Source organism: Trichosurus vulpecula, chromosome 2 (genome assembly GCF_011100635.1).
Source record: "Trichosurus vulpecula isolate mTriVul1 chromosome 2, mTriVul1.pri, whole genome shotgun sequence".
Taxonomy (NCBI): domain Eukaryota; kingdom Metazoa; phylum Chordata; class Mammalia; order Diprotodontia; family Phalangeridae; genus Trichosurus; species Trichosurus vulpecula.
The window spans coordinates 67,609,930-67,624,490 of record NC_050574.1 but is presented as its reverse complement, the minus strand read 5'-3'; the positions used below and the strand labels follow the sequence as shown (position 1 = coordinate 67,624,490).

Genomic DNA, 14,561 nt, shown 5'->3' with positions numbered 1-14,561 from the left:
TTAAAGATACTGGGATCAGGCTTAAGACTTGGCTAGCTCAGAAAACTAAAGGCTTAGAGAGTTGAAATCACTTCCTGATTAACTGGTCATTGAGGTAGCACTGTGGATAAAGCACCATGCGTGGAGTTAGAAAGACCTGAGTTCAAATATGGCCTCAGATACTTATTAGCTAGGTCACTCTGGGCATGCCATTTGACTTCTGTGTAATAATAGCACCTACCTCACTGAGTTGTGAGGCTCAAATGTGATTAATAATTGTAAAGTATTTAGCATATTGCCCGGCACATAGTAAGTGCTATATGTTGTTCTGTTAAAAAAGGGGGGGGAGGGTAGATAATAGAATCTGCAAACTGTATGCTAGCGAACTTAGTGTCCTTTCCTGGCAAGATTCTAAAACATAATATTATAGGGATGCTTAGTGCAATTTTAGAAATGGAAGCAGTGATCACACAGAGCCAGAATAATATCACAGAACATAGGTCATGCCAGACTGATCTCATTTCTTTCTTTTTCTTTTCTTTCTTTTCTTTTTTTTTTTGGCAGAAGATCACTTCTAACACTTAAGATTTTGTGATTTGAAGCTTGGACCCTGATGGGTTTTAGTGGAAGGATGGGACTAGGAGTACCTTTACAACGAATTGGACCTTAAGTCTACAGTATAGAGAACTAAAACTGCCTAGTTGATAACTGAGACAAAAGACATAGGTAGATAGGACAAAGTTGTTCATGTACTTGAAAGTGATATTTAATGCACTAAAGTTGACTGGGGCTCAGAATATGCATTGGCCCACTCACTTTTGAGCTATACATGGATTGGCAAATAAACTGATATCAATTGCTTACATCATAAAATGTTCAAGTTATTCTGCAGGTCATAGAAGCATGAGAGAGCTAACTTGTTCCTGTGACATATTTGACAGAGTAAAGGACTGTGGTACATGACTGAGTTATCTTGGTTGTAACTACCACATGTGATCCAATGAACCTTCTGTCTTTCTACATCCTCTCCAGCAATTGCTGAATTGAGATTCTTGTGAGACTGTTTTGCTGGTAATTTTTTTTATCATGAGGTTATTTCCCTTAGAAGTAAAAAATATCCTTTTGCTTCTGTTTCCACTTCCGAACTCTCCTTAAAATGTCTTTTTCTGGTCTTTGTTGCTACTATATTTATTTTTTCTTACATAGTAGTAGCCAATTTGTATATTGTTTGATTCTGTTTTTTTACTCTGCATAAATGTGTCTATTTTCAAAGACTGCCTCAGAACACTCATACCTGAAGGAGGGCCATTATTATTACCTTTTATTTTTGTGGTCAGTATGTAGTTTTAATTTCTGTTCTTTCAGGTTCTTCCTTACATCGCCTCTTCTCTTCATCTGTCTCTCTGATCCAACATATTCTCTTGTATACCACACTCACTAACCCTGCACTTGTTTGTCCCTTTCTTAGCTCTGGTGGAGATGGCAAGTTGCACCTGTTTCCCTCTCTCTAGCTGCCTCATCGCCCTTCTCTCCCTCCAGCTGCCCACAGAAGGATCAGGTAAGTGTTTCTGCCTATCTTCTATTGCCCAGGGCACCTACGGATCTAAGGATTAAGGAACCATCCTTCCCTTTCCTTTTCCGGGGCACTGTCTTTCTCCACACCCTTGCCCAATTTACCTCCTTCTTTATCCCACCCCCAGTCTGTATCATTCTTGTCCCTTCGCTAAGTTGTGTTTTTATACTAATGTACACTGTTTCTCTGGGTCATGGTACAGGAAAAGTTGACAAAAGGAACTTGGTCATGCTGGGGACAAAAGCTGAGCTGCGCTGTCCTCTATCCATCTGGATGATCCCTGAGTCTGTAGAGGTGAAATGGCTACGGACCCAGAAGTCCCAAGCTTCCCAGGTTGTTCACGTATATCGGAATGGCCAAGATTTATATGGAGAGCAGACACCACAATACAAAGGGAGAACAGCCTTGGTGAAAGACAGCCAGGAAGACAATTTCATTCTGGAGATTTATAATGTCCAACTTGAAGACCAAGGGCAGTACTATTGTCAGATCCAGGCTGGCTCTCTGAGCAAAAATGCTACTGTGGAACTGGAGGTTGCAGGTAAGAGTGGGGCATGAGGGAATGCAGGGTGATAGGATGCTAGGTGATAGATGCTAGGTGATACTAGGATGTGTCATTATCATGAATTTCCTTTTATCTTCAAAAATCTTTTCCAGTGACCACCTGTCTTGTTTATGGTAAAGGTTTATTGAAACCTCACCAAATACTCACTTCAATGGAAGTAGCAACTCTTTCTGAGTGTGAGTTGGGGTGGGGGTAAGAGGAGAGTATATTTTCTGTTACTGTTACGTCTTAAAGACTTGGAGACTCAGAGTTTAAATGACTTTCCCAGAGTAGTGGCAGAAGTAGAGAATTAGAGTGTAGTAGATGCACATTGGACTTGAATTTAGGAAGACCTGGGTTAAAATCTTAGCTCAGGCTAGCTTGTGACCTTGGGTAAGTCACTACACCACTCTGATCTTCAGATTTCTCATTGGTAAAATGAAGGTGATTGGACTAGATTGGCCTCTGAAGTTCCAGCTCTAAATCTATGATTCATCGATGGTCATGTAGTGTCAGAAATGGGATTTGAATCCAGGTCTTCCTAATCCCAAGTCCAGGACTATCCAATATACTGCTTTACCTCTCTTATGATCACCGGCCTTTTATAGAAGTCCTTTTCAGCAGTGACCAGCACTATAATAAGTGCAGAAGAATCTTTAAAAAATACTATTTTGCTACACATTTTGGCCCCAGATTCCTGCCTATCAGGACTCTGGCTAAGCTAGGAATGCAACCATCTCTGGGTCATCTTAACTCTTGGATCAATGGTCCAGAATTCCCAATGGAAACAAAGGTTGAACTGGTATGTTAGCCAACATGGGCAGGATCTTGTGAGCCCAGATGCTGCCTTAGACTATAGGTAAGATTATGAAAAGATGTGTCACAATTCCTGCTGGCTGTAAAAGGAGTGTATATATGGTGATGGTGGTAGAAGGGGCAGGAAAGCAGTGTTTTGGGTAAAGAGGAAAATGGAGGGAGATGCATTGCTTGTTTAAGCAGACCTTTCTTTGCTAGCACTGGGCTTGGATCCTTATATTCATATGAAGAGCTATGAAGCTGGACAGATTCAGCTGGTGTGCAGATCCCTGGGATGGTTCCCAAAGCCTCAAATTCAATGGAGAGATACTCATGGGGAGATACTTCCATCAGAAACCCAATACCTGGATAAGGAGGGGCTATTCCAAATGGAGGCTTCTATTACTGTGAGAGATGGATCTCCAGGGAACATGACCTGTTTTATTTGGAATGCTGCTCTTGGCCAAGAGAAGGGAACAACTCTATTCATAGCAGGTAAACCTTCAATCAAATGCGATCGTTTTTGTAAACACTTTGCAAACCTTAAAGCACTTTGCAAATATCAGCTATGATGATTGTTGTCACATATTCTTATCAAGTAGAGACCCTGAGAACTTGCTTGGACCAGAAGGGATGCTTAATGAGGTATGTGTCTCTAAAGAAAACCCAGGATTCTAGTACAGGGATGGGTAATATGGGCCTGATCCATGGTTTGAGTGCCATTGAGAAGCACTGAAAGCAATAGTTAATGGTACTTGACCACCCTGGCCAGGTCCAAGTTTTCTTTATCTTCACTGCTTTCTCTGTTTCCCCTTCTCCTGTTTTCTTTTCTCTCTCTTCCATTCTTTCCTTGCCTAAATCTTTGGCCAGTGGCACAGACAGATGCTGCTTAATCCCATCTATAGTCCTCAGGACTAAAGAGGATGGGACCCACATTGGAATAGAAAGAACTCATTGGAGATGATTTTGTGGGGAGAAAGAAAATATAGTTCTCTTGAGAAGATATTGATTGTTTGGTAACTGAGAAGCTCTCTCCCATTTTTCAGAAGGTCCTTAGATCTATGGAATTGTAGGACAAAAAGGGCCTTTGAGAAGTCATTTAGTACATCTTACAGACTGAAGGTAGGACTACCGAAGCCATCTCAGACAGATGAAACTCTATTCTGTTTCTAAAATACTTTAGGGTAGGGGTTTTAAACCTTTTATATGTCATAGACCCCTGTGGCAGTCTGGTGAAGACTAGGGACTCCTCAGAATAATGTTTTTGAATGCACAAAATAAAATAGAAAAGATTACCAAGGAAACAAATGATATTGAAATATAATTTTCAAAGTATTAAAGAAAAATCAGGGATCCTATGTTAAAAACCTCTGCTTTAGCGAAAGAGATTTCAATAGATGTTGGGCTATTCAACATTTTGGTCCTTGAGAGTAAACAGACCCTTTTAGCAGTTAGGCAGAGCTCACTATCCAGAAGGAATTGAGACAGAACAAGAGACAATTAGAGTCACGGTCACATCCCTGGATAGCTATGGTGTCTAAACAGTTTGTCAGTGCCTTTGTAAACCTTAAAGCCTGATGTTCTTTGAATGACCATTAGAATTATTACATTATTATTTCACTACTCTCTTCTCATGACAGCGGGGGTTTCTGTTTCAGCTTTTCCTCCCTTGCATATCATCCCCTCAACAGTGGGTCTGGCTGTGATTCTGCCTATCTTGGGGCTCCTCATTGCACTGGGTATTTATATCATATGGAAGCAACGCAGATCTAGAGGTAATATGATAAAGTGTGGGAGTGGGAGGGCTAATTGGTAGGTTGTGGATTGAGAGTCCTCCTGGAAAGGCCAGCAGAAAGGAAGCAAATCTAAAAAGAAACACTTATAGTCAAGGGGATGGGGACTTTGTGGGAAAAGTGGAAGGCTAAGGTGGAAATTGACATGAGTCCTGGAGTCATGCCTTGGGCTATGGTAGTGGGAATATGAAACTGAAATGGTCCTTGAGATCAACTGTAGAAGCTTATTCTCTGCATTTATTAGGAATGTTATTCTCTTCCTCCCTTCATTTTTCAGTTTCCTAACTGATTAAGGAGTCCAGTCTTATCAATTAGACAGAGAAATGTCATATAAAGTATTAATCTCATTTGTCTCTTCTTTACTTCCTCTAGAGAAGCTTCTTTACCAACAAGTGGCAGAGATAGGTAAGTATCATGGATCAGGAGTAGTAAGTGGTGATCAGTCTCTGCTGCTTCTCCTAATATGAGTTATTAAAAACAAGATGACTAGTTACTGGGTACATTCTTTCATTACTCTCGTCTCGCTTCTAATAAAGCCAAACTCTAAACCTTCCTGAATTTCTTATTCCTCTGTGTTTGGCTCTTGTAATTAGTGACTCAGGGTGAATGTAATTCTTAATTAATTTGAATAAGGAGCAGATCTTCTGTAACAGAAAGAACCACAGCAAATTAATCTCATTTGTTTCTGTTTTTTAGGAGTATTCTCTGACTTTCTCCATATAGTGCTCAAATCTTTCTTTGTTCTTGGATTCTGTTTCTTATAACTGTGAATTCTTATAACAGAATTTCTGAAACTGTTCTTATTTCAAGAAATAATGATGATGATGATATTTATGTAGCTACTTCAAAGAACTGTAATTATTGTCTGGACAGGTGTTTCCTTCTCTGGTCCAAATCATATGATCTGACATATGGTTTTCAAGAGTTGCTACGGCAAAAACCAAACAAAAAAAAAAAACAAAAAAAAATCACCCTCCAGCCAGCTTGATGATAAGCCTCACTGAATTTAGGTCAGACTTGTCCTCACAGAAGAGATTTATAGTTCATCACTAAGACCATACTCAGAACTTCTTCAGCTTGGTAGGACCTGCCAGTGTTTGCACTGCTCTGTATTTTAGCCTTTGAGAGCTCAGGGTCGCTTCCATGACATGACGAAGCACTGGAGTAGGATTTTTTGATGAATTCATCCATAAAATGGGAGAGAATAGCTGAATGGATTATAAAATATAATCCAATAACATGTTACTTGTAAGAAACACATTTGAAACACAAGGATTCATATAAGGATTGAAAATAAGGAACCAGAGCAAAATCTATTATGTTTCAGCTGACTAAAAGAAAAAATCAGTAATAGCAATTAAGATTTCAGATAAGGCTATAAGTATAGACATGATAAAAGAAAGAGCTAAGTAGAGAAATTAAATTATGCTTAAAGGCACTCTCAATAATGAATCAATATCACTACTTAACATGTTCACCAAAAGGCTTAGCACCTAAATACTTAACGAAAAAGTTAATCAAATTGGAGAGAGAAATTGATAGTAAAATTAGAACAGCAGAGGACCTAGACAAATCTAACCAAAAGATCATCAAGAAAGAAACTAAGTACTCAGTGAGAACTTTGGTGGAATTAAAGATGATCAATCTATGGTGAGTACTGAATGAGGATAGAAAACAATTTACATACTTCTCAGCTTTACATATCACCTTCACAAAAATTGACCATGTATTGAAGAATACAGACCTCAAAAAATGTAGAAAAGCAGAAATTCTAAACATAACATCTACTGACTACAATATGATAAAATTATTTTTATTGAAGGGCCCTTGAAAGAGTTAAAAAGTACTTAGAAACTAAACATTTTAAATCGCTCTTTGGTAAAAGAACAAAATATAGAAAGAATAGAAAATCTTATTTTAAAAATTGCAATAATGAGATAGCATACCAAAACTTTGGGGATGAAGCTAAAGCAGTTCTGAGGGGAAAATTTATATCTCTAGATGCTTTCATCAACTAAAAGAGAAAAAAAACCCAATCAGTTAATTATTAGTACAACTAAAAAACACTTTACCAACAACAAATCAGAAAACTCCAACTAAGCAACAAAGTAGAAATTCCAAAAATTAAGAGATTAATAAAATTAAAAGCCAAAAACTATTGAACTAACAAATAAAATTCAGAGCCATTTTTTAAATGAATAAAGTAGGTAAACAGCTAGTATGATTTTCAAGTGAGGAAAACCAAATTGTTCATATCCAATGTGAAAAAGGAGAATTCACAAAATTTAAGAGGAACTAAAAGAATTTATTATAAACTATTTTGCTAACAAAACTGATAATTAAGTGGATGAATATTCACAAAAATATAAAGTACCCTGTTTAACAAAAGAAGAAATAGACTAAATAGCTTAATATCAGATAAATAAATTGGACAATATGTACATGAACCCCCAAAGTGATAAAAAAAATCCAGGACTGTGTAGATTTTCAGGTGAATTCTATGAAATTTTCAAAGAACAATTACTTCCAATATTATACAAACTATTTGCAATAACAGGAGAAGAAGGCACTATCCCAATCTCTTTCTATGATACAAATCTGGTCTTGATACCCAAATCAAGGAGATGGATTAGGACTTTTTTATAATAAAATGATAACAACATATTTGGAAAATTATCTTAACAAAACTCTGCACAATATTAATGAAATATAGGACCAATTACCATAAGGCATCTATAGTAAGGTTAACAATTCTTTGCCAAAAAGGGAGGAAGAAGATCAATAAACTTTCTTAGAGCACGTGATAATCAGGTGAAATATTTTTGGAACAAAAAGATACCACTTCACCACACAGGTGCATGTCTTGGATTTGTTGTATCCAGCCCAAAGTGGTTTACCTCTAGATAGTTTATCAAACAGCTATGATCCAAGAATGGAATAAAAAATGTCATGGTTGACATTCTCACCAACTCGGGCAATAATATGTTGACAAAGAAGTGTCAAACAAATGTCTGAGTTATGTGAATTTGTTTGTAGAAATGTAGGGGTTTATGATTGCAAATCTGGGCCAGCTCATTGCTACCAGAAATTTTTAAGGAGCCTAGACATAGTGATCAATGTAGCTTTTGTAGAAAACAGTAGAAACTGTGCAAGATAGCATTTCAGGCTATAAAAATTTAATAACTACCAAATACCTAGCATGACATGATCTGTTTACTAGAATTACACATCAGAAACTTGTTATTTTTCATAAAATGAGAAGCAACAAATATCCACGCTACAAAGGCAGACCTTAAAATATCCCAGATAATTCAACTAATAAATTGTATTGGAACTAGACCATCATTACAAACCAAAATATTTTCCACAATCACCTGAATGTAACACTGATCGATAAAATAAAAGAACATAATTTTAAATAGATTTCACCATACTTAATATTCATAAATTTCAAGCCACATGGAACAAAAAACTTTTGAAATGTGGAAAACTGGCAGAGGAAATCAAAACCATATGGGAACAGGATAAGGTACCTATTGTCCACTCAGCTATAGGAGTTGGAAAGAGGATGCCTTCAGTGAGCCTACAGGGAATTAGCTTACATCTTGATACTTCTATCCAATTACAGAAAGTAGTCACTTTATATCTACATATGTAATAGTCCATAGAATATTAAGTAAAAAAAAGAATAATAGTGGGAGATTAATTTGTTCTGGGGCTATTTCTATCTAAACCCCATCAAAAAGGAAGAGATAATAAATGTAATAATAGTACTCATTTCATTCTTTATGGTTTATATAAAGCAAAAGAAAAATTGCTTTTAATAGTTCTATGAAATAAATAGAAAAGAAAATATACCTTTAATGAGACTTTGTGAAAATAATGTCCTTTGTCAGATTATGTGCCATTAGTTTTGGAAACCTGAAGGTATCTTTTGTTCTAAGTAAACTAGTTATTGGAATTTTGAATTGAGAAGGTTGGTAAAGCAGGAAGCAAATTCATTTTATATACCCTGACATCTCAAATTCACTAGGCTATTAACTGATGACATCTACTTCCTAGAACCATAGGAATTTAGCATTGGAAGGGACCAGAAGAAAAAGAATATTGGGTTTGGAATCAAATTCTGACTCTATTTAGCATTTTTGTGGTTTTGTTCAAGTCATTTTACCTCCTTGGGCCTTGGTTTCCTTTTCTGTAAAGTGAGGGGTTTAGGGTAGCTGATCTCTAAGGGCTCCTCAAGCTCCAGATCCTCTGATTATGTTATCCTCTTGAGTGGTGTGAGAGTAGAATGGAGGAATTCTTAGGCGAGAACAATTTCTCTGCTCTTGTGAAGAGGCAGGGTATAGTGTTAACAGGTAAGAGGAGATCCTGGAGTTGGAAAGTTGTGACCATGCTAGCTAAATGAATAAATGAAATACAGAAAGAGGTGCCAGTAATGAATGAAACACAAGGGGAGAAGTATCATGGTAACCACCAAGCCATAGTACTGGACATCCTCTTAACCCCCGTATCACAAAAGGGGCAGGGTGGTGAAGTAGAAAAAACTCAGTGTGTCCTTGGGAGAACTATTTTATCAGACCTCAGCTTCCTCATTGGTAAAATGCTAAGGCTGTACTTCATGATTCCTAAGGTTCCTTCCAGAGAGAACAATGATTTTTCCCTATGGGAATACAACTCTGATGACAATATTGGACTGAATGAAAGTCATGCTCCTAAAATGAAATCTCTTTGAAAGGAAATATCAATGAATTGACTCCACTGAAAATGAATTATGCCTTCACATGAGTGAAGACTTCCTATATCTTTTGTACCCTATGGTACTAAAAATATGAAGATAGGCCATTCATGGAATCACAGAATCATAGAACCACAGAATCTCAGAGTTGGAAGGAATCTCAACGATCATACAGTTCAACCCATACCTGCTTTGCTTGAAGACCTCAGATAAGAGTGCGCTTTCCAACTCCCAAGGCAGACCATTCTGTTTCAATAGCTCTCACTCTTAGTAAATTATTCCTTACATTGCTTTTGGTTCTGGCCTCTTATAAGTACAAGTCTAATTTTTCCATGTGATAACCATTCAGATACTCAGAATTTTATGCATGCCAATGGGGAGAGGGAGGAGAGAAAGTGTGGCCTGTATGCAAACTAATACAGTATATAGTAGAAAAAGAGAAAATAAGATTTGCTTTACATCAAATCACTTTACAATTAATTTGATCAAGATGTAAATTCCATAAAACAAGATAAACCCTGTAGTTTACATACATAATAACCATCAAGGTGACAGGACCAGATCTCATTTCCTTTTCCTTTCTAGAAAATCTTCTCTCAGAACACGGGAGAGAGAAAGGTAATTATTTGGGACATAAGGGACAAGGGAGGGATGGGTAACTTTTCTTTCTCTATAAACGAAGATGCATCTCGTTGCAATGACCGTAGACACTCCATGAATACTAACTGGATGAAATGTTTAGTGCTAAAAAAAATTGTGAGAAGATTATGGATTATCAGCAGAGGGTAGAGGGATGACCATGATCAGAACCTCGTTTTTGGTTACCAGCTTCCCACCTATGTTAGTTTCCCTATCAGTTTCTAAAAAGAATGTTCTTCCTGATTTACAAAATTCTAATTTGTTTAGCATGGTCTAATAGAGTGCTGAGCTTTGAGTCAGGGGGACTCCCCTCCCCTCTCCTCTCCTCACCTCTCCTCTCCCCTCCTCTCCTCTCCTCTCCCCTCCTCTCCTCTCCTCTCCCCTCCCCGCCCCGCCCCGCCCCTCCACTCCTCTCCCCTCCCCTTCCCTCCCCTCCACTCCTGAGATTTGAGTCAGGAAGACTACCCTCCCCCTTCCCCGCCCCTCCACTCCTATCCCCTCCCCTTCCCTCCCCTTCCCCTTCCCTCCCCTCCTATCCCCTCCTCTTCCCTCCTATCCCCTCCTCCTCCCTCCTATCCCCTCCCCTCCCCTCTGCTCCCTTCCCCTGCCCTTCCCTCTCCTCCCCTCCCTCCCCTCCCTTTTCTCCCCTCCTCTACCCTCTTCTCTCCTCCCCTCTTCTTGTTGCCTAAGTGACCACAGGCAAGTCATTCGACTTTTCTGGGCCTGAGTTTCCTCATTAGTAAAAAATGACGGGATGAAATAGGAGAACTCTGAGGTATCTTTCAGCTCCAACTGCTTTATTCACATTAACTTGTGGTAAAGGAAAACTTCTTCACATCTTTATTTTTAAAGATTGTTCTGTACTTGTACAATTAATTTTGGGGGGGACCCCAGTATAGAACTTTATATTTATTTCAATTAAATATCATTAGATCCAGCCTGTTGGGGTGTTTTAGGATCTTTATTCTGTAATGGTGCATTAGTTATTCACTCTCCCCAGATTCATTAATCAGAGATGTGATAAACTTGCCATCTATGCTTTTATTTAAAGCATCGCTAAAAATGTCGAACAGAACAGGGCCAAGCCCAGAGACACATGACACTCCTTTACCAATTGACAACAATGCATTAATCACTACTTCGGGGTCTGGTTATTTAAGTATTTCTTAATTTAGCTTACTAGACTATCATCCAAGCCACATTTCTCTCTCATGATGGTGACGTACTCACATGTAGGCAAATTCACATTTTTGTGTAAATGTAGACAATGCTAACATACATGCACACACATGCATACACACATCTATAAAGGCCAACTAAAATGAAATAGAATAGAAAAAATGTAAAGATTCGGAGAAATTAGGAAGGCCTCATAGAAAAGGCCATCAAATGAGTGAAATGACTACAAAATAACATAATTCCAAAATTCTGATCTTTAGGAAATGCTACTTGATAAAGTATTAACAAGAAAATCCCCCACTCCCACCCCCCTTTCAGTACAGAGAGGTTAGAATGCAACATCCCAGGATTCTTTGGGGGGAGTGGGGCTAGTTGTGCAATGGCCCATTCTGGGATGGGCTTCCTGTGTCTGGGAGTCCTGACATCTCTATAAGAAAAAAAGTGATGTTACTCACCAATCTTTGCTTGTTTGTTTTTCCCCCCTAGGGAGACTTCATAAAGGACTCAGTAAGTTTTGCCCCGCTTTCCGAGTGGTGGCACACATTATTTTCTGCTGACAAGGCTTCTCAGAAAGTTCACATGTCTAGGTTTCAGTTCCCTAAGGGCAGAAGGGGTGGAATTCTGTTTATGGGAATGAAGATTTCCTGGGCTGCAAACTTCCTTTTTTCCTCTACAACTATTATAGAATCCTAGACTGTCAGATCTAGAAAGACCTCAGAGATTCTCTAGAATCCTAGGGATTCTCTACTTTTCTCTATCATAGTCTGTGGAAGCCTATGAACTACTTCTCAGAATCAAGTTTTTAAATGCAAAAAAAAAAATGCATAGGATTACAAAGGAAACCAATTATACTGAAATAGAAATGTAGTTTTTTCCTATCCCAATTCACAGATCCCCTGAAATCTATCTGGATGGTCCATAACTATAGGTTAAGAACACCTTATCTAGAAAAACCCATACCCCTCCCCCTTATAAATCGGAAACTCAGTAATCATTAACTAAGCTGGGTTTTTACTCTGGATTTATACAACAAAATCCCCTCCTCGGTGAAATCACTGCATAAAACAGTTCTATTGATCCTTGGGCAACCAAAGCCCATTAGATAAGATCCCTCTTCCACAAGATCTGAGTGGATCCCACCTTTTGGCAAAGTATGCTGGTAACCTGGCAATGTATTACTTAGGAGAATATAGAATGGCAATGAAATGTAGCTGGATTCTTTGGAGCAGAAGTACCTATACCGATTTTTCAAACTCTTTCTGTTTCAGAGAAACATCGGGCTGAGCTCAGTAAGTTCTGCTTTTCCTTAATACTGTCAGTTCCAACTTGTCACCTGTGGGGCCTATATTTCCAGGTATTTTTTCCTCATCTCCCTATTTGATCTGTTACAGAACTGAAAAGAAGTGCAGCAGATGCAGGTGAGATGCCGTTTTTGATGTCTCTCGCTCCACTCCTCTGGGAGTTTCCTGGCATTCTATAGTCCGTCCCTGAAAAGCTAACCACTGTCTGACTTGTATTCCTTTGCAGGCTGGAGAAGAGCCAGACTCCACCCCGGTAAGTGACACCGATCTGTATACACATTCTGGTGCTTATTTTCCTCAAGCCTGTAAACCCCCTAGTCTTGCTTCATTCCTTCAGCCAGAGACAAAGGTAGCGTTTCCTTGAAGAGTAGGGCAGTCTTACAAATAGATCGCTCAGAACATTTCTTCCCTTTCCAGTTCTTAGCAATATAGTCTTGGCAGAGTTAAAAATAGCATTCCTTTGCTGGGACCAGTCATATGAGAGGGACCTGGAGATATTTTGTAAGGCTTCCCAAAGGTCTACCGAGCCCTAACCTTGTTCCAGTCTGTATCCTCATCTTGCTCTCTCTGCAGTGGAGGTGACTTTGGATCCGGACACAGCTCACCCCAAACTCCTTCTCTCTGAGGATCTAAGAAGTGTGAGGCTTGGGGACAAACGGCAAGATGTTCCTGACAATCCCAGCAGATTTGACTTTGTTGTCAGTGTCCTGGGGTCTCCAAGCTTTACGTCTGGCTGCCATTACTGGGAGGTGTGCGTAGGAGACAAAACCAAGTGGGTCCTTGGGGTGTGCAGTGAGTCAGTGAGCAGGAAGGGGAAGATCACAGCATCACCTTCAAACGGACACTGGCTGTTGCGTCAGAGTCGGATGAATCAGTACGAAGCTCTAACATCCCCGCAGATTTCCTTCCGCCTCAAAGAGAGCCCCCGTCGCGTGGGGATTTTCCTGGATTACGAAGCTGGATTTGTCTCCTTTTACAATGCGACCAACAAATCTCACATCTATACGTTCACCCACGCTTTCTCTGGCCCACTGCGCCCTTTCTTTGAGCCTTGCCTACACGACGAAGGGAAAAATGTAGCTCCTCTAATCATTTGTTCAGAATCACAGAGCTCTGAGGAATTCATTAGCTCTAACCTATCTCCTGAGATTTCAAAAGGAGATAAACTGACTTCAGGCATTGGTAATGGGAGCGTACCCACGAAGGCGGGCCGGGCACCAGATCTTTACCCACTCCAGGACATTGTCTCCTCCTGGCCCTCTGATATCACCCCAGCGCTTCAGGGGCTCAAGGCCCCGTTCTTTTAGTAAGGTGTGTCTCATAACTGTGCCTTTACCCCCACTTCAGTCCAGCCCCAGTATCCATGTCTGTCAGTGTCTTGATCCGGAACATTAACTGTGGGTGTCTTGTATCCTTACCCTATGTACTCTGTATATACATACATTAATACCTCAAAGATCCATGCTGGACTCTGTGGAGCCTTCCCTCACCACGGCAGGTTGCAGCTCCTCTATATTAACTTAATAGATGGACTTTGAGTAGTTCAGAGTGAAAGACATCAATCATCCCATGGCCAGCCTGGTCGCAAGTCTTTCTGGACTCAGCTAGGCTAGTCTTCAGATGACAGACACAGTCCATCGACAGGACTATATGCAAAGCCTTTTCAGGGTGGCCTTGGAGAGCCCAGTGTTCCCTCCATGCAATGGTGAGGCATTTGAGTATTTTAAGGCAGGACCCTGTATGTAATTATCAGTCTCCTCCTCAGGACTAAAATTCTCCATGTTACCAATTTCTCTCAACTCCTGACTAAGAAAAGGACTAGAAACTAACTAAGCAAAGAGAGGCTGATCTCCTCCTGGGCATTTTGATGACAGGCAGCTAGATGATATAACAGAGGGAGTACTGGATGTGGAGTCAGGAAGACCTGAGTTTGAATCCTGCCTCAGACGCTTGCTAGCTATGTGTTGCTGGGAAAGTAACTTACTCTATCAGCCTCAGTTTCTTGACCCATGAAATGGGG

General features: G+C 39.6%; 1 protein-coding gene across 1 annotated transcript; it reads left to right on the top strand.

Moving 5' to 3' along the window:
* Positions 1-1,458: 1,458 nt before the first annotated feature.
* Positions 1,459-14,089, top strand: LOC118838820 (erythroblast membrane associated protein (Scianna blood group)). The gene is made up of 11 exons (XM_036746188.1): positions 1,459-1,537; positions 1,755-2,093; positions 3,111-3,386; positions 4,550-4,666; positions 5,057-5,089; positions 10,008-10,040; positions 11,727-11,747; positions 12,509-12,529; positions 12,632-12,658; positions 12,768-12,794; positions 13,115-14,089. The coding sequence occupies exons 1-11, from the start codon at positions 1,459-1,461 to the stop codon at positions 13,846-13,848; spliced, it is 1,707 nt and encodes a 568-aa protein (XP_036602083.1). The 3' UTR covers positions 13,849-14,089.
* Positions 14,090-14,561: the final 472 nt, after the last annotated feature.

Coding starts and splice junctions, on each gene's coding strand:
- LOC118838820 (XM_036746188.1), top strand. CDS start 1,459: ATGGCAAGTTGCACCTGTTTCCCTCTCTCTAGCTGCCTCATCGCCCTT. Junction 3,387..4,549: donor AACAACTCTATTCATAGCAG/GTAAACCTTCAA, acceptor TTTCTGTTTCAG/CTTTTCCTCCCTTGCATATC. Junction 12,795..13,114: donor AAGAGCCAGACTCCACCCCG/GTAAGTGACACC, acceptor CTCTCTCTGCAG/TGGAGGTGACTTTGGATCCG.